The sequence below is a fragment of the Mya arenaria genome, chromosome 13 (assembly GCF_026914265.1).
Source record: "Mya arenaria isolate MELC-2E11 chromosome 13, ASM2691426v1".
NCBI classification, from domain to species: Eukaryota; Metazoa; Mollusca; class Bivalvia; order Myida; family Myidae; genus Mya; species Mya arenaria.
Genome location: NC_069134.1, coordinates 13,341,930 through 13,366,737, shown reverse-complemented (window position 1 = coordinate 13,366,737; position 24,808 = coordinate 13,341,930). Strand labels below are relative to the sequence as shown.

Below are 24,808 nucleotides of genomic sequence, written 5' to 3'. Positions count from 1 at the left end.
ATTGTAACTATCATTTCATTTTTGAAGTGCTTAAATGCGTACAAATTTTTAATAAAACTATGAAAACTACAGAGACACGACCACACGTCTAAAATCTTACCATTATCCTGCTTAAGGACCGAAGACAAACAAACACCGAAAAAGTCTCACAACTCTATAAGACAACAAACAACACTGAACACATATCAACATATTTCATTGGTAAGTGGCGGGGGTGGGGGAGGGGTGTGTGAGGGCTGAACCGCATTGACACGGTCAGAGAAAACTATGTTAACCATCACTGGGGTTTTTAACCAGGTTAAGAGCGCATAAACCCACACATACCCCGAGATTTATCAATAAGTGCAATATTAAACATATCACCTTAATCGGAGTCTTATACGCACCATGCCTTAAAGCACCAATGAAAATACCGAAAGCCTGAAGAAATTGTAGACTGCTTCTGAAAATTAGTACTTTATTTATAACTGTATTTATGAAAACATTGTTTAAATTCGATTGCCATATCAATCCGACTCTTTTTGAGAGTTATATAGCAAGTTGATTTTCTATGCATGTTATTGGATGTAGTTTGTTATTTCGAAAGATATTCGTTTCAGAACATATTTATTGTTGTTTTTATAAATGTTAGTTATCGTGCACTTAAAAAGCGACTCTAGTACGTGAATACACACAACAGTAAATACGGTTATTGGTGGGAAGAAACTTTGGACCGAGCGATAACTTCAATCCATGCTAGGCTCGTGTGACCGGGAGGACTTTGCCCATACTGAGCTCAGCAGCCGTGTATATAAGCGATGAACGGACGGACGAAAAACAATACAGCGAGATACTTGAGCCTGCTAGCCCATAATGGGGCACACACTATTTTTCATCCTTGCCCTTGTGGCGGGATCACAAGCAGGTAAGAATTTCTTTTATATATTGTTTATGTTATTGTTTTTTATATTAATGTTGTGGTTGTTGCTGTCGTACTGAAAAATGTGTTCATGTATTTTAACAGCTTAATAGATGTATTCTTTATATTTGTTAGAAATCTTTGATGAGATATTTCATATATTTTATATCTTCAAATTTTTTATATACTTGCGGAAAAAAGAAACTGTGTCTAATATGAATATTGTCGAAAATAACGTCAAGCTTTTTGATGATTACATGATGTTTACATCAGCTATATATGTCATAAATGTGACTGTGATACAGAGAGGTACTGACAATTTTCAGAATTAAGTCATTTTTTTTTATATAATTCTTTTTCTGGGGTCATTTCAAAACTGGACTTTTTGGCATGTATAGTTTGTTTCCCCCGCTAGTATATATGTAGTGTGTGAGTGATGTATAGTTTCAAACTTGTTAATGATTATATTTTGGGACCATTATTTCCAAACCCTTTTAGAAACATTAGCGCTTTCGACTGGTATTGAATTGTACCTAGTATATGTTGATTCAGTAGTTTCAAATTTATAAAACTAATCTGTATTAACATGGCGGAAACAGAGCTCGTTCTCTTTGAAGAACACACACATGGTTCATATACATGTAGGCAATATTAAGTGTGGTGGAGTCGAGTCGAGTTTTTGTAAATATAACTTTTTGCAAAATCAATGTATTCTCGATGTACTCACTGGATGAAGTAGCTTTACTTTAACTATATGATAAACCGAATTAATCGTTCTTTAGGTCCTATACAAGAGATCCAGATATCAGACAAATGTGCAAGACAATGCACTGTGTCAAACCAATTCAACTACGAACCCGGAACGACCTATGAATTCACATATGAGACGGACATACGGACGGCTGTACAGGGCGCCTCGGAGGATCATGCTGGAGTCCACCTTACATCCAAAGTCTACTTGGACTTTGCTTCCAAATGTGAAATGATCATGCGGGTAAGTGATATTGAAGCATTTATGAGTATGATAATATAATAGGATTGCAACAGTTTAACATTCGTTAGTTAACCCCCGTCTAGTATAGTTTACAATATAAAATTGTGGATATGTATATCATGATATGATTTCTGCAGCTGAGTGACGTTAAACTGAGCGAACACGACCCAGAAACGTCAACCATGAAGCCGGTGTCATCTCCCGAACTAGCAGACCTTGAAAAACAACCTCTGACGGTGTCCTTCCAAGACGGCACAATCGAAGATCTATGTCTGTCACAGGTCGAGTCTGATAAGACCTTGAACATTAAGAGAGGTATTCTGTCACTGATTCAGAACAACATGGACGATATAACCAAGCCTCAGACTCTCAGCGAGGCAAGTACATTATTATATTCAATTAGTTGTATCGGATGAGTATATATCCTAGCATCTAGAAGCGTAAATACAATAATTATTATTATATTCATATAAAAGTAGACAGAAATACTTGTATACGATAATAATGATCTGTTCAATAGTGCAGGTCTTGTGAAATCAAATATCCCATTTAATAACAACAACACACATAACAATATTTCGTTTTCAGTCGGACGTTGCCGGAACCTGTGAAACCGAGTATTCCTCCCAGGACAAGGGCTGGTACAAACAGATCATCAAGAAGTCCAAGAACCTGTTGGGCTGTACAGAACGCCACAACGGAAACAGCGCTGTCCAGGGCATCCCATACCAGGCCAAATCGGTTAGTTATCGCTTTATTCACTGTAGCAGTTACGCATTGCATTGTCAGATATGGTATCTTATAATTAATATGGAAATGCTTTGGACTTACATATAAGTAAAACATTTTATTTGACCGATTTCAAAGAATTACTCGTTAATGTAAATGTACGATATAGTTGCTATCGTTCGATTTATTTCAACATTGCAAATTGAACAGGGAATCCAGAGTATTCCTATCGTAAAGAGCACACAGGAATGCGAACAAGAGATTGCGAAAGACACTGGCCGTTTGAATGTAGCCACCTGCCGTGAGAAACACGCTTTCGTTCCGTTCTCTCGCCAAGACAGTGGTGCAATCACCCACAGCACGCAAACTCTTACCTACGTCAAGGAATACGCTTCAAGGCCCAGAGCAGGTATAGTTGGACATGTTTCTCCTGTTTTTTTACTCTAGTATATTGTATAGCAAACCATTTCCCTACATTATCTTACCTTATCAATTGATCACTTTTCATTAAACAATATATTTATTGTTCTTTAGCTACGGTCCAATCTCGAACTTCTCTGAAGTTTGAACACTCCAACGGAAATGGTCTGTCTGCCATGGGTGATATTGAAAACAAACTGACGACTATTTGTGATGTGACTTCCAACGGTGTGACACCTGAGACGCCCAAGATGTTTACATCCCTTGTGCTGTCCATGAAGTCAATGTCTGCCATGGACATGAACGTCGTGTACAAGAAGATCAAAACCCTGAAACTCTGCTCAAGCAACAACAAGCGTGTTATGTACGTACTATACAAAGTATCACATTTGCTTTACTTAGCATCTACAGCTTTATGTCATAGAAATTTAAGCTTCATGTATTTTACAATACTATGGATCACATACTTTGTTAATATTTTTTTTAAATACTAGTTACCTTAAATTATATATCTTTGCATTAACAGTTTGGTAATATTTAATTGATAAATGTATTATTTCTCTCACAGCAAGTTCTTTATGGACGCCGTGCCAATGACGGGAACAACTGAGAGTGTGAAGTTCATGACCCAGTTGATTACCAGTGGAGATGTGTCTGGTATTGAGGCAGAAATGTGGATGACCTCCCTTGCCTTTTTACAGCAGCCTTCCGTCGCCATGCTGAACGAAGTAAAGGTAATGTAATAAAATATGTATAAGTATTGATTGGAAACGTTAAGGCTGTATTTGGTACCTATCAGTAAATCATATGATCTTCTTTTGAAAATATTTAGGTGGGATAAATATGCTTTAAATGATTCTAGGACTTGCTGAAAGTTGAAAATCTACAAGAAAAGGCAATGCTGTCCGTCAGCTCCCTCGTGCACAGTGTCTGCAGAAACAACCCGGCATGCGAAAACTACATTGAAGTAAAGAAGATCATTTCACTCCTTGAAAGCAAAATAGCTCCATCCTGCAGCATTTCCGGTGACTATAAAATGGTAAGTGAAGACTCCATAACTTACAAGTAGCGTACAGTTAATGTCGAAATTGTACTCTTAATGTGTATTGTGTACTGATTTACATAAATCTTACAACTTACATTGACTTACAGAGTCTGTTGGCACTCAGAGCGATTGGAAACGCTGGATTCGGCACAAACGCTATTTCCACACTCGAGAAGTGTTTCCGCCGCACTGAGAACCCAATCGAGATCCGTCTGTCAGCCATCGAAGCCTTCCGTCGCATTCCATGCTCCACTGATGTAAGCCTTTTTTCAAATATCTATTTATAGAGAAATACACCTCAATACGCTTGCGGTCACTTGTCAATTTATCACACAAACTGTCATTGAGCTGTTGAGCATTTTATGTATTTGTCTTTCTATTTTTAGAAGCCTATTCTCTTTGAGATTCTTGGCAATACAGAAGAAGATTCGGAAGTAAGAATCGCAGCATACAAGTCCATTATGGAATGTGCTTCAGACGAAACCATAAGCAAAGTCAAGATAGTGTTAAGCAAGGAGTCAGTCAACCAAGTTGGATCATACATTTGGTCTCACTTAACCAATCTTATGGAAACATCTGACCCACACAAGCAGTCCATTAGATCGATCCTTGAGGATGATACGCTGAAGCAAGAATTTAATATGGATAAGAGGAAGTTTTCCCGCAATTATGAAGGTTCCCTTTTCCTTGAAAAGATCAACACTGGAGCAACCGTTGAGGGAGATCTCATTTGGTCATCAAAATCCTTCATTCCGCGATCTGGCATGTTCAACCTTACCGTTGATTTGTTCGGCAATGCCATCAATTTGTTCGAAATTGGCGGACGCGTCGAAGGTCTGGAATATTTCTTGGAATCCTACTTCGGACCAAATGGTTATTTTAGTGAAAAAGAAGTAAAGTCTGCTGTAGACGAAACAGCCGTTGACCTTATCAAGGCAGACAAAGTCAGCCGTATTGATAAAAGGGTTTGTGTTGATTTTCTTCTTTTCGCCTTTAATACTTTTCGAAATGTAAAAATAATAGCGAGATGTTAATTTGAATTCTATTATTAATGGTAGTTATAACTTTATGATACACTGACGACTGGTTTTATTTTTGTTAGATGGAATCTGTAATGGACGATCTTCGTGGTTCTCTCTACATGCGCGTGTTTGGCAACGAGCTGCGCTATATGAACTTCAAAGGCCTCGACTCTCTGCTTTCTCAGAACAGCTTCAACTTTTTAGAAGTACTTATGAAACTCTCAAATGAAAACGATTACCAGTTCACCCACAGCACAATGTTTATTGATAGCACTATTGTCATCCCTACAAGTTCTGGATTCCCACTCAATCTAACTGTGAATGGATCAGCAACTATTGATATGAAAGCATCTGGAATGGTGGACGTTATGAAAATGGCGTCATCACCTAGGTCGCTGGACATTCATGGTATCATTCGACCAAGGTAAGTTGCCTAAATCTTGATCCTCCCAATAAATGTGTTTCATATGTCCTATCTGTCCGTCCTATTCTGAAAATTTATCTCAAACAGTAAAACATCGAACATGTCAAACGATAAGCGCACTACATAATGTCAGTAAATCTATTTGGTTATAGCGCAGCCGTTGTTGTGTCAAGTGTCATGGGAATCGACGTACTGTCAAACCAGGTCGGAGTGAAAATGATCTCAACACTTCACTCAAGCTCTGCAATTCAAGGAAAAATGTCTATAGTCGATGGATCCATTTTGACCGCAGAGTTCGATCTTCCAGACGAAAAGATGGACATCATTAGCGTGAAGTATGTTGCACATTACCATTAAATCCTCATTATTGATTTTAAGTGTGTACAAACAATAATAGTTTGGGCCTGTTTAACAAAACAAAACAACGATATAAATTGAAATATACATATACAGTTCATATTTGTAAAATTACATAAAATATATATACTTTTTTTATTTCCAGATCAGAGTTTTATACTATGCATCGTGAATCAGAGAGACTGCAGAAAATGATAACAAGCAATCGCCAGTCACATAGCGCGTGTTCTGGTCCGAACCTTGTCAAAGTCGCAGGCTTAGAGATTTGCGCTGAAATGAGCTTTCCAAACGCATCGCTTGTGGAAACTGCACCATATTTCCCAATCACTGGACCGATGAACGCTGGCATTACTCTTTACAAGAGAGATATAAAGATGACTGGGTACAAGCTTGAGGCCAGATCGACGCACGTAAGTATATTCCGTATATACATATATAAATACATACAGAGATTTGATTCGTTAACAGTAATGGTCAAAAGTAATTATTGGTTAAATATTGCCCACATATACACATGAAGAACTAATTTTGCAATGGCTGCTTGCTTTTTTTGTAGTTTTATCTTTTATTTAACTTATCCAAACTTTTACCAATGGCGATATTTTCGTGTGTGTTTAATGTTTGTTGTTTTTTAGCATTGTTGCTATTGTTTGGTGTTTGTTTTGTTCTGTTTTGGTCATTGTGCACGAAGACAAGAGTTTGGTTGAATTGTAGGCTATTGGGCATGACCTTGTATATTGTATTGTTTTATTACACGTACTTTATTTACATTTCTTGTTGTAGAACGCCAAGGAAAACATCGTTCGATTCGCCTTTTCAACACCTAACTCCAAAATTGACAGAGCATTGGGCGTTGACTTTAGTCTCAATAAGGAAGACGGAACATTTGACGCTAGCATAGCATCGCCTTGGAAGAAAGGAGACTTTAGAGGTTCGATCTTATAATTGATGAGTATTTTTAATAAAAACATAACTGAGTTGTTATTTATTTTTTAACGTTTTTTTGTGTTTTAGAAGTTAAGAAATAAACATATACTTTCGAAGCTATCGACAAAATCCCTATCAAAATGACATTATTTTATTTACATAGGTACGTTGGTCAATTCGAAATCTGAAATGGGTGTCAGCGGCAGAATGAACTGGGATAACACGCTACGCTTTAACGTCAATGCCAATCTTAAATTGGAAACGTCAGGCCCAGGAAGAATTATTAAACCTACAATCTCGATTGACATTCCTAACTTTAAATCCATCAATATGAAGGGATCAATGGAATATAGGCCTTGGACACTTTTGGATACACAAATGACTATTGCGGGATTGAGTGAATCACCTATCGTAATGAAATGTAAGCCACTTCGACAATTTAATTAATGTGTTATTTGTGTATGCTGTTTTGTGTGTTGTCCGTTGAGCGTTTATTATGTATAGGATAGATCACGAGTAGCCGTTTGATATGGAATTTATCAGCGAGCGTAGCGAGGTGATAATTCCATATGAAACGGCTACTCGTGATCTATCCGACTTAGACAACAGAAAGTGTATTGCTTGTTTTTTAGTCCGATACCATAGATTTGTATGTGAAAAATGTCAGGAAAGCACAGGAAACAAACATTTCTGTAGTATTAAGAACGTCCTTGTAACATAAGTAGGTGCACGATTTGCACGTAATTGACCAGTTGAAAATATCCGACAGAAAAACAGTTGTGTGTGAGATTTATGAAACACTTTTGCAGGCCTATGATTGGCCGGCTGGAGGTAGCTGTTGTCTAAGCTTTAATCTCTGTGCCTTTCAACAAATTCATAGTAAATCGATTGGCTGCTTGCAGTATTTCTGAAGCTTCTATCGTGTTGATGTTAAATTTGTAAAAATCGTGTGGTATTTTATCATCAGATAGCATAGCAAATTATTTTTGTATTTTTTATGCTTTTAGCGGAAATTTCCAATAAAGATAAAGGAATGAGATTTGATGCCACCCTTACAACTGGGCCTAAATCAACGTACACCCTATCCTCATCCCTCCAGAAAACGGTTTACAAGAAGAAAATTGTATACAAGCCTCAGATAAGCATTCGAACTCCATCTACTGAGGTGTTTGCTTTTGGTGGAACTTACACGAATGTTTTCGGAAACTCGATTGACCTGAACTTTGTCCTCGACAAAGTTGTTGCTAAACCAGTTTCATTATCAGGTAAATTTAACTAAACTCCATTTTTCAATCGTTTGTTGTCCAGTGCATTTTGCAGTGATTCATACCAGTGCAAGAATGATAGAGTAAGGGCTGTTGGCAATTATCCCTGTTTCAATGAAATGTTTACCAAACTGACACTACTGTGTCTTTGTTTTGTATGTATTTTATACATCCGACGGATCTATTTCAACATATTTTCACATGTGGTATTTATTGCAATTTCAGCTAAATGGAGGCTTAAGTCTTACAGACGAGGAAGGTCACTTAACTATGTTAATTTCGCTTTTGAATCGACACCAATGTACATAAAAACTAAAGGCAAGTTTGACAACAGGAACATGAAAACTTTGGCCGCCGATATTGACCTTACATACATCATCAAGGGCATTGCCCGGGACAACGTTAAATTTGCATCAAAATTGATGAATTGGAGTACGAAAACTCTGACGAAAGCAAGACTGTCAATGTGAGTAATATGTTTTTGTTTGAACTTTAACTATACATTAAAAGAAAACATCGAAGTTTAATTTAAGTGCCTATCGTTAGTCAGTATAAACAAAATTTAGTTTTAAGAAAAGAAAGATTAAACAGCTTATATATCTATGACTTGTTTAAACAGATATTAATTTAATTTAATTTTAAGACTTTCAAACACGCTGATTATAATGTCTTGTTTTAGGAATGCTGAATCGAAGAAAAACTCTGACCTCAATTTCAAACTTATTACCAACGTTAATCACAACAAGAGAACTTCTGGATTTGATGCAAGCATAAACTATGGACCAAACTTTAAGGATGCAGATAAACAGATAACCGTTGATGGTAAACTTGACAGAAGAATAAAAAGTTGGTCAATGGCGGCTGTTGACTTTTCTGGAAAAATGGAAATCGGAACGGTGAGTCGTCTTGAAATTTTGAAAACAATATTGGAAAGAATGTATATGCAATTGAAAGCCCTGCATTTAAAGTTCACTAATTGTTCACGATACTCATTTTTTTAAGTCAGTTTTGAATTTGTATTTTATATCTGGGCTTAGGTACATACTGATTGCTAATGACCTATAACTATATATGATTTACTGTTGCAGAATTTCAGACTTGTCTCAAAAGTAACACACTCCCACAACTCCAAGGCCTTGAACTCGACTGCTACTCTGCGACTTAACAAAAACGCCATGGAATCAAACCTTCAACTTCAGGATGAGTCAACAACATTGAAAAATCTGAACGGAATTTGGCGTATTGATATTCCAGGTAAAAAGATACTCATGACCCATGCACTTAAGCAGTCTTCCGAAAACAGTTATGATCTGTCATCAAAAGTTAAAGTTGGTCGCTCCGAAAATACATTCGACGCATCATGGAAAACCCCATCAGCTAAAGCCTTTACTGTCTCCTCTAATGTTCAGTTAGATAGTATGACACCTTTAAAACTTGAAGGCGATTTCAACTTAGACCCAGCGCAATACAAAATTGGTGGTGAGATCATGCGAGGATCTTCAAAATACTCTGCGCAGTTGTCATCTGAAAAGCTAACTGCAACTTCTGTTCGCTGCTTAGCCGATATAGTATACCCAACCAGGCACATCATTGGAAACTTTGAAAGCTCTATGGCAAACGGAAGAATCAGCAGTCGTTCTGATCTAAGATGGAATGCAGATCGTGATGATTCACAAAGGATAACCGTCAGTGGAAGTGGCCAATACCAGGACATGTCAAACATGGATGGATCGCTCACTGTCCAGTACTCAAGCCGAACCGTTTCTGTAAATGTCAAGCAAACTTACACTAACAAATATTTGTCACATATGGACCTGAAATGGGGTGTCAGCAATTCCGTATCTATTGATACAGTATTTGGCAGCATTGCCGCCCGGGATGGTCGGGACCTAATTGGCAGTGTAAAGCTTTCAACCCCAATCCAGCAACTCAAATCTGTCGAACTTTCCCTGAACCATAAAATAGCAACAACAAACTATAATACCCAGGTTGACCTAAAGTTTGATACCGATGATTCCATTTCTGCCGAACTGAAAGTTCAGAGGCCAATCAACATAAGAAATATCGATGCTGTGTTGATTGCGAAGGCTCCATCATATGGTTTGAAATCATCCCAGGCCAATTTGCAGCATTCCGTAACAGATGGTGTGTCAACAGTGGCCAAATTCAATTTCAACAAACAATTTTTGAACGCCGATATTCACCTTACTAACAACGGAAATGAAAACGACATCAATTTGAAAGGACAGCTCAATTTTAAATCATCAATGCAGAACATGGAGAAAGGATCCATCTTGTTGGAGCACAGCAACAATGGCCGAGATGTCAACACAAACGCACTTCTACAATACAACAATAAAGAATACGGGCTGAAAAGTACAATCACTGCAACAATGAATGGTATGAATATTGCAACTGATGGAAGCATTACGATTACTTTACCTTCTAATGGTGTATCCTTAACCTGGAATCACAGAAATACCAAAAGCAATATGCAATCTACATCGGAACTTATTCTTAACGGAAACCAATATTCACTTGACATTAAGAGCATTCATGACATGAGCTTGGCCTCAGGAAAGGTGCATAGTACATTGCAAATAAATACACCATATCGAGTGATGAAAGAAACCGTCCTGCAGATAATACATGAGCATAGGTCAGGCCATTTCGACTCTGTAGTAAATATTTCAAACGAAGGAATGACAATTGTTACTGTTGAAGGAAAGTACGAGCGATCGAATAACCAAGTAAAATCTAAATTCACAACATCTAATTCGCTTCTTGGGGATGATGTCTCTGTCATTTTAAATGCTGACTACTCCGCGAGTCCATCAAAGGCACATTTAGAATTGTCGATTTCCCCATCCAAGATTTACAGTATCGATGGAACGTACAGAAAAGAAACTTCAGGAGACATGGACATTTCAATAAGCGCGAATACTCCAAACAACCCAGCAGTCATATTATATGGATCACGCTTTGTCAAGAAAACAGGTATTGAATCGAAACTGCAACTACAGTACATGTCAGGCAAAAACATTCAACTGGATAGTTTCCATAATCCCAATGAAATTTCTCTCAAATTTTCTTCACCTTTCACAAGCGATTTTGCAACAAATGCAATGTACAAACGAACAGGAAACACCCTTACTACATCAGCAAAGATTGACGCTGAACCATTGTTGGGAGCATGGCTAGTATCAGCATCGTTTGATATCAACGAAAGATTATCTGGTAATGTAAAATTGACAACACCAATTGCAAGCGTGCCATATTCACAGATTACATTTGTAAGTTATATGGTAGACAATAAGAGACAGTCATCACTTTCAGTTGAATATTTACCCGGAAAAACAGTTCGACTCGATAGTAAGTATAGCTTTCAAAGTGTAAACGACTTGGCGATGTCTCTGGAATTTTCGTCACCATTTGACCAAATGCCATACGCCAGAGTTTCGATCAATCATGTTGGAGACCTTCGACGATTCTCAAACAACGGTGAAATTGAATATCAGCGAGGCAAAGTGATGTCAATAGAAACTCGATATTCGGGCGTTGAAACCAAAAGCGGATCTCTCATTATTCGGAGTCCATTTTATGAAGATATATCGGCTTCATTCAACTACGAGGGAAGTCTTCTTGACTTTAAAGCTGATGTTGACATGTCATGCACATCTAATGTCCATGTTGAATTAAAACACAAAGGCAACTTCAAAAACTTTGAATCCTCTAGCCATATCTTAGTCGATAATACAAAATATGGCGGAAGTCTAAACTTTAAATCAAGCCCAGGTGTAGAAGCCTCGTTAGCCATTGAAACACCAATTCGAAACGCCAGGTTTTCTGCCTCACACAAAGGCCCTTTGTTGTCGTTTTCAAACCAAATGGAACTTTCAGTAAGTGACATCGGCGTTTTCTCATCCGATTTCAATGTTGATCTTCTGTCGACAATCAACCTTTCGGCTATTGTAAAAACACCTATTAGAGGATTCAGTGATCTACGAGGATCCCTTACACATGAAGGCTACATCTCAAAGTTCCAAACTCAAATTGAATTGCAAAGAAATCAGGATATATATTTCGCTTCAACCAAGGTGAACACTGAGCCAGCATTTATTGCCGAAACTCTTCTGAAGACACCATACAAGGCATTAAGAGAAGCCCGTATTTCCATTTTACAGGAAGGTGTGATTAACAATTTCAAGTTTCATGGGGAAATGCAGCTTAACAAAGATATAACAGAACTTGATCTAAATGTAGACGCCACTAAGAAAATAGACGTCGACTTCACTCTGCGAAGTCCTTATACCGACACAATCAAAGCAACTTTCGATCATTGGGGTAAACTCTCGAGGTTCCAGAGCAAGCTTCGTGCAAGCGCAGGTAGCAAGCGCCTTATAGCAAATGCCAAATTCCAAATGCAGCCGACTGTTAATGCACTTTTCACAGTTAAATCACCTATTTCATGGCTGAAAAGTCACCAGCTGTCTCTTAAGCACTCTGGTACAGCCGACAGTTTCAAGTGCAATCTGCAGTACAAGTGCAATGGCGACACCTACATCGGTGATGCAACTTTCCAGAACTTGAACTCTCTTAAAGGTGAATTAACAGTTAAAGGACCTTCATTCAGTACGATAAAGGCATCTGTAAACCATGAAGGTAAAATTCAGAATTTCAAATCATCAGCAAGTGTTTCTATGGGAAAAGATGCAGTTGAAGCCAATATCAACATGAACACCGTCAACGGACTGAAGGGTGGCATTGCAGTCGCTACACCATTTTATGGTTATAAGAACATACAAACGGCCGTTGTTCATTCAGGTGACCTGCACAATTTCAAGAGTCATGGAGAATTTTCATTAAACAAAAAGTCAGGCACCATCGATATATCATTTGACTCAACCAATGGTATTAACGGAAAAGTGACAATGATTAACTCTTTTAATTCCCTTAAAGATCTAACGCTTACAGTTACTCATAATGGAGACATGAACAACTTCAATACAATTGTGCAATGTTCAAGCAATAAAAAAAGTTTGCTCGGAGAAGCTTCATTCAAGAACGGTATTTCGAAATCAGGAAGCGTCTCACTTAAGTCAACACTACCTGGAATAGATAATTATGCTGCATCCTTCTCACACGAAGGGGACATGTCGAAATTCACTTCATCAGTCAACACAAACTGTCCCGGTGGAGCAACTGCGATTAACCTGGTCTTTGATTCGTCTAATGGCATACAAGCCAGATTGACTGGAGAAACACCTATGACGAAGAAGGCAGAAATTGTCATTAGTCATGTCCAGTCCGATACGTCGTCGAATTCTGATGTGTCTGTGAGGTATGACGGTGTTAAACAATTTGGACTTCAGTCTGATTTGACTATTCAACCAACAGTATCGGCCATTGTCTCAGTCATCACACCTCTTGAGGGATACGAATCTTCTGAACTTCAACTCCATCATAATGGCAATGCGAACGGGCTCAGATCAAATGCAGCAGTAAATGTTTTCGGAAAGCGATTTGAAACAGAAATTGAATTGACAACTTCACCGGACATACAAGGGTCTTTCAAAATCTCCTCTCCGCTTGCCGAGGAACTGGTAGGAAAATTCATTTACGAGGGTTCCATGAAAAACTTCAAGTCAAATATTGACATGACTTACGGCGGACGAAGTGGAATTAGTGTTGATATGTCATTCAACATTGAAGATCAATTTTCAGGTGATTTAAGAATAATTTCTCCACACATAAATAACTTGGAGACCAGCTTCACACATAAGGGTGATTTGACTGCTTTTGTAACTGACGCTCGAGTTATCTACGCTGGACAAAAGAGCACTTTGAGTATGGATGTAAAAACTTCTCCAACTGTTGTAGCAACATTTACCCTGACTACTCCAATGTCGAAAGACATGAAATTATCACTATCGCACACAGGACCTTGCTCAAACAGCCACACGTCTGCAAATGTCCAATATGGAACTGAGTCTCTCTTAAGCATTGACTCAAGAATTAATCACGAGCGTTCGATCAACGTTGGGATTACTATCACCTCAGTATTGCCTCAATTAAAGATTGTTTCCGTAAAAGTGACCCACGATGGCATTTATACAGATTTTGCATCGCACGCCGAGGTAACATACAACAAACAAAATCTCGTTGGAGATCTTTCCTTCAAACCTACATCAGGTTCATTTATATTAAAAACGCCGTTTTTCAAAGACATCACAGCTTCCTTTGACAGGGACAACGCAAATACCATGAACGGAAATTCTAATGTCAATGTTGCGTATGGCGTTACAACCTTGTTTGCCATTAAATTAGATGCTAATCTTCCTTACACATGGATTGTTCAAGTGCAAGTTCCAGTCAACGGATATGAAACATCAGAATTAACATACAGAAAAGAAGGTGAAGTTGGCGGACATTTTACGATTGATATAGCAGGACAACTGCATGGCGTAGAAGCATACATTTCCAAGTCCGATAAACTAGGAGCCGTAGTAAGCATTACGTCACCATCACTTCCATACATGTCTAGTAAAATTGAAATCTCTGGTACACTCAGTAGTCCAAAGTGTCATTTGGAAGGAACCTACATAACTAATACAGTTGAAGCCGACCTTGAGTTTAATACAAAAAATGGTATTTATGGAATTCTGAGTATTAAGACGCCTTTCACCGAGCCGATCGAGTTCGAATGTGAAATTGATGGGACACCGAGACAGTTCACCCTTGACTCGTCAGCAAAATATGGAAAGGAAATGCATAAATTGACGGGCTCTGTAAATACAATAGACACATATGAATGTCAGATCAATATCCGATCACCCAGAGTAATTCCGATTGCCGTTGGATTTAAACATGACGGGGAACTGACTAACTTCAAATCTCACGGTGAAGTTAAATTGGATAATGATAAACATAGCCTTGATGCCTGGTTGTCGATTATGAATGACGCCGAGGGATTCCTTAGCATTGAATCGCCAATGGTAGAACCCATTCAGGGTAAATTCTCCATAAATCTTGTTCCATTAACGTACAAGGTTGTTAGCGAAGTAAAGATCGGCGATAAAATTGGAAACATCGAAATAAGACAAACAGGGCCTTTAAGTGGAATAGCAAAACTATCAACAGAGTCAAAAACAATAATAGACAGTCAAGTTTCGCTTGGTACAAACCCTATTCGCGGAAGCATCACTTTAAAGAATCCATTTAAGAATATCTTTGCCTCTTATGCAGTTGACGGATCTGTACGAAATTTTAAAACCCAGGCTAAGTTCACCATTGGATCGACAGTGATGCTTGACAGCGAAGTAGCATTTCAGTCAAACCCAATTAATCTCGACCTTACTATAAAAAACCCAATACGAGATATCCAAGCCACTCTCTCAAAAAGCGGACCATGGACAAATTTTCAGTCAAGTGCTCAGCTCATCGTTGCATCCGAAACCATTTTAGATTCTGACCTCTCCGCAAACGTTAATCCTCTTCAAGGGTCTTTTAATTTCAAAACACCTGTCAAAACACTATCGGGATCCATTTTCGTTGACGGGACCTATGACCACTTTGACGTTAAGGGAGAACTAGCGGTGGATGGACAATCTAGCTTCATGAATATTCAGTTTAAGTCGGATGGTGGTATTTTGGGAAGTGCTAGTTTTGCAAAAGGAACCCAAGAAATATTTTCAAGCAAATTGTCTTTTGAAACTTCACCTCTGCGGGCAAGCCTTTCTTTGAAGTCCACGAATGAATATATTAAAACCCTGTCTGCATCATTTAGTCATAAAGGGAAAGTTCTTGACTTTGAAAACCAAGCAGAAATTACAATAAATGGAGAAAAAACAGAAGCGCATATGCTATTCAACATCGGGTCGAAATCTGAAATGAAAATCTCAGCTTCAAGTCCATATTTTCCTTCAATTGGATTGGGACTCGAATTTGTTGGCAATGCCCAAAAGTTCCAAAGTGCAATGGAATATTCTGTCGGCGAAAATACATTTTCCTTCGATTCCAGTGTTGACACAACCAATGGCATTGACACCTTTATGACAGTAAAGACACCATTTGAAGGTTACAAAACTGTAACATCTAAGTTGTCATATAATGGAATATTTCCTAACTCAGATGGCCTTATCCAAATTAAGACAGGAAGAAGGACACTCTTGACAGGTAACTTTCAATTATCTAATGTGAAAGGAATCTCTTTGAAAATTGTTTGTCAGTCAGTCCTTACACCAGCACTTCAGATTTCGTTCGACCACTCCGGAGATATGCAGAAATTCACAACTAGAGCTGAACTTCGTTTCAATGGCACTCCATTCACGACCGATATTTCTTTTCAATCGACACCGTACCCACAAGGTTCCTTTGCCGTCGTCACTCCGTATATGGAACCAGTAACTGGTTCCTTCAACGTGGAACCTCAGTTGAATGGAAATTCAATTAATATAAAAGCTACATTTAACGGCCAACCAAATTCTTTAGATACTAGCTTTTACTTTGGTAACGATATGGGTGCATCCTTTTCAATGAACTCACATGTAACTGGAACAATTCGAGGATCTGTCAGTTTAAATAGGGGCTACTCAAGCTATACAGGCAGTGTTAATATGGAAGCACTAGGAAAGAAAATGACACTCGACGGTAAACTGAATACAGAACGAGGAATTAAATCTAGCATTTCCATGACTTCTCCATATGGAAACAGTGAGGCAGAATTTGCATACAGTGGACAATATCCAAATGCCAAGGCCGATTTAACAGTTTCAATGCCTGGATATAAATTTTCTTTCAACAGTGAAATCCAGACTCAGCCCAAGCTATCCGCTACACTTGCCATATCTACACCATTCAGTGGATATGAAAACGTTGGAGGTAACATCCATTTTGCAAGCAACAACGACAGTGTGTCTTTTGATACACAAATAAATTATCTGACCGGAAAACAAATTGCTGCTTCGTTTGAGTCAACAATTTCGGGAAAAAATGTGCAGACAGTGGCAAAGCTTGAAACACCTTACACGGAAGACCTTAACATTGAATTAACTCTGACGGGACAACCAAGTCAATTCTCGAAATCGCTCGTTGTTTCAATGGGTGAAGACAACAATTTAATATCTACCGGAACTTTCTCCATCGGCATATCGTCCTTAAATCTAGATTATTCTCTTAAAACGACGTTTGCTGGATACGTAGATGACCAGCATATACAGGTTAAGTACGATGCCGATTTGCCGAATTTTAAAGCATCTGCTGATGCTAAAATACTTGGAAGTTTGTACTCGACTGAAGCTAGCTTGGACCTTTCAAATGAAATAAACGCATTGTTCAAACTTGATACACCATTCGAACACTTAAGTGACATTGCAGTCACATTTGAGCATTCGGGTACCTACAGGCGATTTACCACCAAGTCAACAGTACAAGCAAAAAATAAAAGTTTGTTTGAATCCAACCTCCAGTATTCTAATTACGGATGGCGAAGACTTTCAATGTCCTTAGACATGACAACACCATTTCAGGGCTGTGAATTTACCAAAGCTTCATATAGACATGCTTCTCTATCAGATGGCTTTGAGTGTGATGCAGACATATCCATTATGAATAAGGATATCAGTGGCACTTTGACAATTAATAATAACCCCCCAACAGCAACTGTTTCGTTTACCACACCGTTCGCCGGTTTTGAAAAGTTAGGTGCAGATGTCAAATATGTCATTGGAAAAGATTCAATAAACGGACAAGTTAATGTTGCCTACATGCAAGATAAGACACTTTCTGCGTCGATTGATATGAACAGCAACAGCCTTACATTTAAATTGTCCACCCCCTTCCAAGGGTATGAAAATCACGAAGTGCAACTGTCATACAATGGAGAAATGCGTAACTTCCAATCAACAGCTGCCTTTACATCATCTGCTGCTCCATCCATCAGGGCCCAGGCAAATCTGCGTTTGTTGTCGCTGCTGAATTTGGACGGCTCCGTAAGTCTTACCAGTCAGATTAGAAATTTCGAAAACATCAAAATAACCGTCACAAACGAAGAAAACAAAGGTAAATATACAACTAAGTCAGAAATAAGTTGGTCTTCTTCACAGTCCATTGTCCTTGATGGAACTCTAACTGACAATAGTCTTTCAACTACTGGAAACATAAATTTAAGAACACCTTTCGATATGGTTAGACAAGCGGGTGTTGATATCAAAATGGAAAAGAAACAAGGATTTATCTACTCTGGAAAGATATCCCCAGTTTTTAACGGAAAAACCACTTTAGCCGGTGATATTACTTTTAGCAGCGCTCAGAACAAGGCTTTGTCTGTAACAATGCGCTCTCCAATAACCTTTTCTGCAGACGTCAGTGGTAACATCGGACGAGTTTATCAAGGATCTGTTTCTTTTACAAACGATATTTTCGAAAAGAACACCGGATTGACACTAACCGGAACAATTGACCCAATCGCAAAGAGCGTGGTTGCTAAGTACAACTGTCCAACAATGCAGCTGGATTTGAACGGTTCTCTTAAGAAATCAATCCTAGTCATCAATACTAATCGCTATGGGTACGAGATATCCGAGTCGTTCGCAAAAATTATTCTTCCTACAAGAAGTCTTAAAGTAACCGGCAAAGTACAAAACGGGGCTACCGAAGGTTTCCTGTTTTGGGACGCAGACAAAGATGAAACAAAGAAAGTTGGATTCCGCTCCGAAATCAAATCTCAATCCGATTCGATGAAGGCTGACATGACAGTGATGTTGCCAAGCCTAGGAAAGGTAAACGTTTACAATCAAAGTAAATATTTTCTAGTTTTATATAATTACAATTTTGAATTAGGATTGACTAAGAATTTTATTATATTTCAAATGGTTTGATTCGCAACATTCTTGATATCAGGCACGTTATTGCAGTTTCAATTGCATACGGAGTCATTATTGTTTTATACTTGCAGGATCTTCAGATCGATTCCGAAATGATTCTGAACAGAGGGCGTATCATATTTGACGGAAAAACAGAACTAACCTATTCTAAAGATTCCCGAAAAAAAATCACAATTAACTCTCGTGTTGAGGACATATCTTCTTGGGATTCTAGAAATTACAGCTTTACATTCGGAATAAGTCACCCATACACTAGCGTCAATGTTGAGGTCGTTTCTCATGTGGGAAATTCAAACGAAAAAATGACAGGAGCAGTTGATGTCAAATACCTTACTGCAAGACGCGAGACTAAACAGTTCACAGTCAATGGAGAACTTGACAAAATCCGTAAAGGCGTCGAACTAAATGTAAGTATTTTATCAGATTTTTTTTCAAAAGAACCATTTTATTCATATAACAAGAACTGATTATATTTGAATTTAAACATTTTAAACTTCATAATTGTATAATGTTTGTCTTATATTTCTTTATTCTAAGATTGACACTCCAATGAAGAAGGTTGGAATCAACGGAAACATCCAGGCTGGATCCCCATATCGCCTTTCCTTGGTCAACAAATATGACAACAAAAAACCACTGAATACTATTGTTTCGTTTGATTCCGTTAAACGCAGCATCGACTTTCAGATGAACTACGATTTGGGTAAGGTTGAAAGTTAACTTCTTTCGATGCATCTGTATTGGACAAATGTATCGTTCCTTTCTAACGTTTTAATATAATGAAAGGTTATATCATAGAAGAATACAATTGTGAAAGTTTTAAAATGGATTTATTTTAATTGTCATTAGCAACATTTACGACTTTTCATTTCAGAAAACCCAACCAGTGAGCTTCATGTAAGCGCGAAGTACGTGAATAATTCTGCCATTGCAGCTGAATTGTACCATGTGATCAACAGACAGAGAATAAGTGACGGACTGCTTGCTTTACGTCTAAACAGCTCTCATCTTCTTCACAGCAGAATCCATTGGCGACCAGATATGATTGCTGATCTAAAAGTAAGTTTAACTTAATTGGAAAGTTGATTCCTTTCTATCTGTTTGTATATTGAATATTTATCTATGTAATTTGTACCTTTCTTATTCGCTATGAATTGAATTATTAAAGGAATACACAGCAAAGAAGTCTTCTACCTACAAACGCCAAGTCTCCAGCTTTGCTGATGCTGTAAGTGAGAGTATTAGCGCCGAACTTAGACAAAAGTCTAGTATCATCAATCGTTCTTTTATGGAGGAATCGGAACCGTTTGTTGCCACTGCCACTGAACAACTTGAGCGACTGGCCATCATGTATGAGCTCAATCAGTATCACATGCGTGATATCGTCGATGTAGTTCTAGCTGCTGCTGAAAAGACAAAGTATGTAAACCTACGTTGTTTATTTTAGTTTTCATTTAATATAACCGTTGTTAAGGATGCTAACATATTATGATCTTCAGCAATCGTGCAATGTAAATCATTTTGTGTTTGTCTTATAAATGTTTTGGTAAAAAAGTGAACACGTTGCATTCATCTTCATATCTTATTAGACTCAAACTACACGACATGTCTCTGGCGACCAGTGAGTGCATGAACAATCTGTCCGATGAACTGTCAAAGTCAATGGGAGTCTCCAAGGAAACGATCAAGGTTTGTCTACACTTTTTTAAATTTGAAAACGCATCATGTCATGATAATTAGCGGAATGTAGGGATGTACTAATTGTCACACCAAAATCATTTGAATAACAGTGTTGAAAATATTTTTGTAGAACATAATACTGGAGGTAGAGAAATCATCGGGGATGATCATGCAGTCTGCTGAGAATGTCTACAACATATACTCAGGTAAATGTTCGTTTGTTATATTGAAAGAAGCATTGTCTATATGTGGTTATATTTTGTCAGGTTGTGTAGGAGACCTCATTATTTTACCTAAGTTTAAAACAATGCGTTTGCTATATGAATAACACTATTGTATTTCAGGCCATGTTTACAACATCACCGCACCAGTTATGACCTCTGTGAACGACAAGTACAATACTTACGTTAACTATATGTCGCAAATGAGCAATGATCACATGACCAACATGGCTGACAAGTACACATCTGCAATTTATGGTGTAAATGACGCTATCAATACCAGAGTATCTCGCTTGTTGGCAAATAAACAAGTTGGTGGCGCCTACCAGCACGTAAGACACATTTGTTGCTTTCAGATGAATTTAAACATTGATAGATTTGCATTTAACATTTTTAGCTGGATTCGTTATTTCATTATTTATGTAATATTTACATGATTCGATATTTTTCAGGGTTACAATGCCTACAAATATTGGGAAATTAGAGAAAATGCAGAAATAATTGCACAAGCAATAATTGATTGGATTAAAGAAGAAATCGAGATAGAACTTTCAGATATTAAAGCCACACTCCTGAACCTTAAAAAGAGTACGATCACCGTTTATGACCCGAAACACGGTGAAATTCAAGCTGAAATCCATTTGCCGTTGCCAATCAAGACTTTAGATGCTGTTCCAGTAATAGAAATGGACATGTCAAAGACACAGAAGTACATTCCCAAAATGCCAAGTATCTCGCTGCCGTCATCTGATGTCTCAAAATGGCTGCCCCCTTATGAAGGTACATTGATAGTTAATTACATCTAGTTTACTCTCGTCTTTTAATAGTTTTAACTTTAGTAGCGTATCTTCTTTAAAATGTAAGAATACATGATTTATGTTGGTAATATTTACAGCCATCGCTACCATTGAGGGTGACACTATTACCACGTTCGATGGGCTGACCTACGACTTGACCAAGAGCTGCACTTTCCTCCTAGCTAAAGACAACGTCAACGGTAATTTCACAGTGGTCCTCAACAAGGAAAACAACAATAAAACCCTGGTTATTATCGCTGACGGGAAGGCCATTGAGCTCTTAGCCGATGGACAGGTGTGTGTTTGTGTGTTTGTTAATTTGCTTATCTCTTATGTTAGGAACATAAGCTGCAATTACTGCAATGATGCCAGTAAGTTTAGCATGTAACATAACACAAGATCTTTAAAGCTTTTTAGCGATGAAAATATGAACATTGTTATCTGATATGTACATTGAATTGAGACATGTGACTTCACCACTCTTGTTGTCAAACACTATTATCATCGACGAAACTACGAGCGGTGATCTTACTTTGCTTCCTTTTAATTCAGAGTCCGATACGCCTACCACTTGGCTTTCACCACATACTGAAAACTCACTAGAAACATCCTTATTTGGAATTTAGGTTTTCTTTTTTTCTTTATTGCACGTTCTCTATCCAATCCACAGATCAAGGTTGATCGGCAGCTAACTGCATTACCAGCGGTCTTTAGAGACACAACGATGACGTCACTAAATGGCCACGTGAAAATCAATGTTGCTGGCCATCTTGACGTTGACTACGTGAAAGAGCTCGACTCGTACACTATTGTGATGAACGGCTTCTACTTCGGAAAGACAAACGGACTCCTCGGTAGCTATGACAACGAGCCCTACAACGACATGATGACGTCGTTTGGAAAGCCAAGTGACAATGCTGACCGCTTTGTGAAGACCTGGGAAGTTGGCACTGGCAAATGCCGCTGAGCTTAGACGTTCTCTAGGACCCAACTGCCAAAACCAAATGGACATACTTTGTGATTTTACTGTGATTGACTCTCAACTTTAAACTGACAGAATTTAAAAAAAACGTTTTTCTTTTCAACGTTATTTTATAGTAAAGTATAATGTATTTCAATTTTCAAGATCATGTATTTGCTTTTAATAACAAACATATTAATAATTTTATAACTGTACTTTTTAAAACTTTTAACTGAAAGATATTGTAGTATTTTATAAGCAAACACAAAAATCAACTGCTGTACAATTAAACACTGAATAAATAATCAAAGCATCATTTGTACTTAAATGTATTATTTCCTCTCTGTTGGGGGACATTTTAAAGTTGTCCACAATTCGCAAACATTTTTTCCGGTATATTGTTGCGTAAGTGTGACATTATACAATCAAATATAATTGTAGATGGAATAGGAATCCTTATAATTTGGGACAGAGATATAACATTGTTTAATGTTTTCGCATTGAGTAAGGTTCTGGTCGACCTCTTTCTTAGCTTGCGTTTAAATGTATGTTGAACTTAGGCAGTGTGTCATTCAACAACGTCACAGTTTGTATGGCTGCTGGTCTTGCCACTGAAGTATCCATTGTTCTACAAGATTTCTTCATGGCTCAGTAATAAAAGCTTAACAGACACTCAGCGAGAGAATCATACCGTCACAAAAAAATAAATTCAGATACCGCCTATAAGCGGTCAGTGACAACATTAACAAAATAATAATCGACAAAATATATGAACGGCGAAAATTACACTAATATTTTGACACGTATCTTTCCTATGACGTCTTAGAGGTTGACAGGACAATTGTTACTAGTTGAAGATCAGCAACAACACATTGTTAGGTTAAAACACATTTAACTGCTACTAATTCTGAATATGAACGAAGGGGAATGGAACGTGCTTACGGTAAAATATAAACGCTTTGATCGGATATACTTGCATTGTTGACTACTGACCTTGTCCCTGAAATTGTCCTTGTACTATTGAATTATAAAGCTAAACTCTTATCATTGAAATAAGCATTAGTAAACCAAAACAACTTGAAACAAAGGAAGCACACAATGCTGGTAATTTATAAATTTACAATTTTGCACGATATTTCTCTCATCATTAAATGTGCAGACGACCACCCATGATTCTTTCAGAAAATGAACAAAAATAAATGATCCTTATTCCCCGCGTATAAGCCAATGTCTAAATGCATTTTCTGTAAAACGATATTTGCTAATTAGCACAATACCTTTGGCAATTTATATTTCAACGCATAAACTTAAAGGCTAAGACATACATTTATACATATAATAATTATGATATTCAATTATTTTTTCGTCGGATTTCAGCTTAGACCAATTGGATTACAAATTTCTTTTTCACAGGATGAAAAGTTATGCTTGTAATTATCAAAATAATATTGTAAAATAAAGTTGAACACCGTTAATCCGAAATCGTAGGGACCCAAAACATTATTTCGAAGAATCGATAGTTCGGATGAACACTTTTCAGAAAATGACAGCGTTCGCGAATTATATATGACGTGGAATATTAAGTCGTGAAGATTGCAATGTCGGTTTGACGTTACCAAGACGATGCATTCGGTTTAAGTGATCTTTCGTATACATGTTCGTTGAATTATTGTTTAATAAAGCGATAACAAGTAATTCATCATTATTTTTCTTTATTAAAACAACATTAAACATTTAAAACAAAATGACAGCACATATATGCAAATTGTTTCCTCCCGGATAGGTTACCGGGCCATTAACCAGATTGCTTGGTAGCGTTTCGAGTGAGCAGTGCGGCATTCAAACCTGATGAGATATTTTCGAATGATATTCTGGTTGTGTTATCCAGCAATTATATACACACTTCATCACCGAAATAAATCACTGATTTTCTGACAACGATGTTTGTAAAGTATGCGATCTCAATGTCATTCTTTAACAAGCCCCAATTGTGCTCCATTGTCACTTTAATTCGATGCTCGAGTGTATTCGTAGTATGGTGTGAAAAATGATGAGATGATCGAGTTCAAAATAAGGATAGATAAATAGGTGTGAAATATCAAATCAGGACCGTAATTTTGGATTAAAGGTTAAACATTTTGTTGAACAAAAAAGGAGAAATATCGGGACGGAAATGTTTTCGAAA

The 24,808-nt window shown here is 37.6% G+C and overlaps 1 protein-coding gene across 1 annotated transcript; it reads left to right on the top strand.

Annotated features, from left to right (window-relative positions):
* Nucleotides 1-756: 756 nt before the first annotated feature.
* Nucleotides 757-22,939, top strand: LOC128214899 (uncharacterized). The gene is made up of 29 exons (XM_052921606.1): nt 757-904; nt 1,681-1,892; nt 2,030-2,269; nt 2,481-2,633; nt 2,832-3,030; nt 3,156-3,405; nt 3,610-3,775; nt 3,904-4,080; nt 4,194-4,343; nt 4,473-5,051; nt 5,189-5,532; nt 5,685-5,867; nt 6,035-6,299; nt 6,673-6,820; nt 6,980-7,237; nt 7,824-8,081; nt 8,307-8,547; nt 8,761-8,977; nt 9,170-18,859; nt 19,036-19,371; nt 19,502-19,667; nt 19,839-20,023; nt 20,133-20,383; nt 20,554-20,653; nt 20,775-20,850; nt 20,989-21,197; nt 21,318-21,645; nt 21,761-21,957; nt 22,333-22,939. The coding sequence occupies exons 1-29, from the start codon at nt 853-855 to the stop codon at nt 22,627-22,629; spliced, it is 15,927 nt and encodes a 5,308-aa protein (XP_052777566.1). The 5' UTR covers nt 757-852; the 3' UTR covers nt 22,630-22,939.
* The last annotated feature ends 1,869 nt before the right edge of the window (nt 22,940-24,808 follow it).

Excerpts from the sequence above, each read along its gene's own strand:
- LOC128214899 (XM_052921606.1), top strand. The coding sequence starts at position 853 with ATGGGGCACACACTATTTTTCATCCTTGCCCTTGTGGCGGGATCACAA. Across the intron at positions 5,052-5,188 it reads TCAGCCGTATTGATAAAAGG|ATGGAATCTGTAATGGACGA; the intron begins GTTTGTGTTGAT and ends TATTTTTGTTAG. Across the intron at positions 8,082-8,306 it reads TAAACCAGTTTCATTATCAG|CTAAATGGAGGCTTAAGTCT; the intron begins GTAAATTTAACT and ends TTGCAATTTCAG.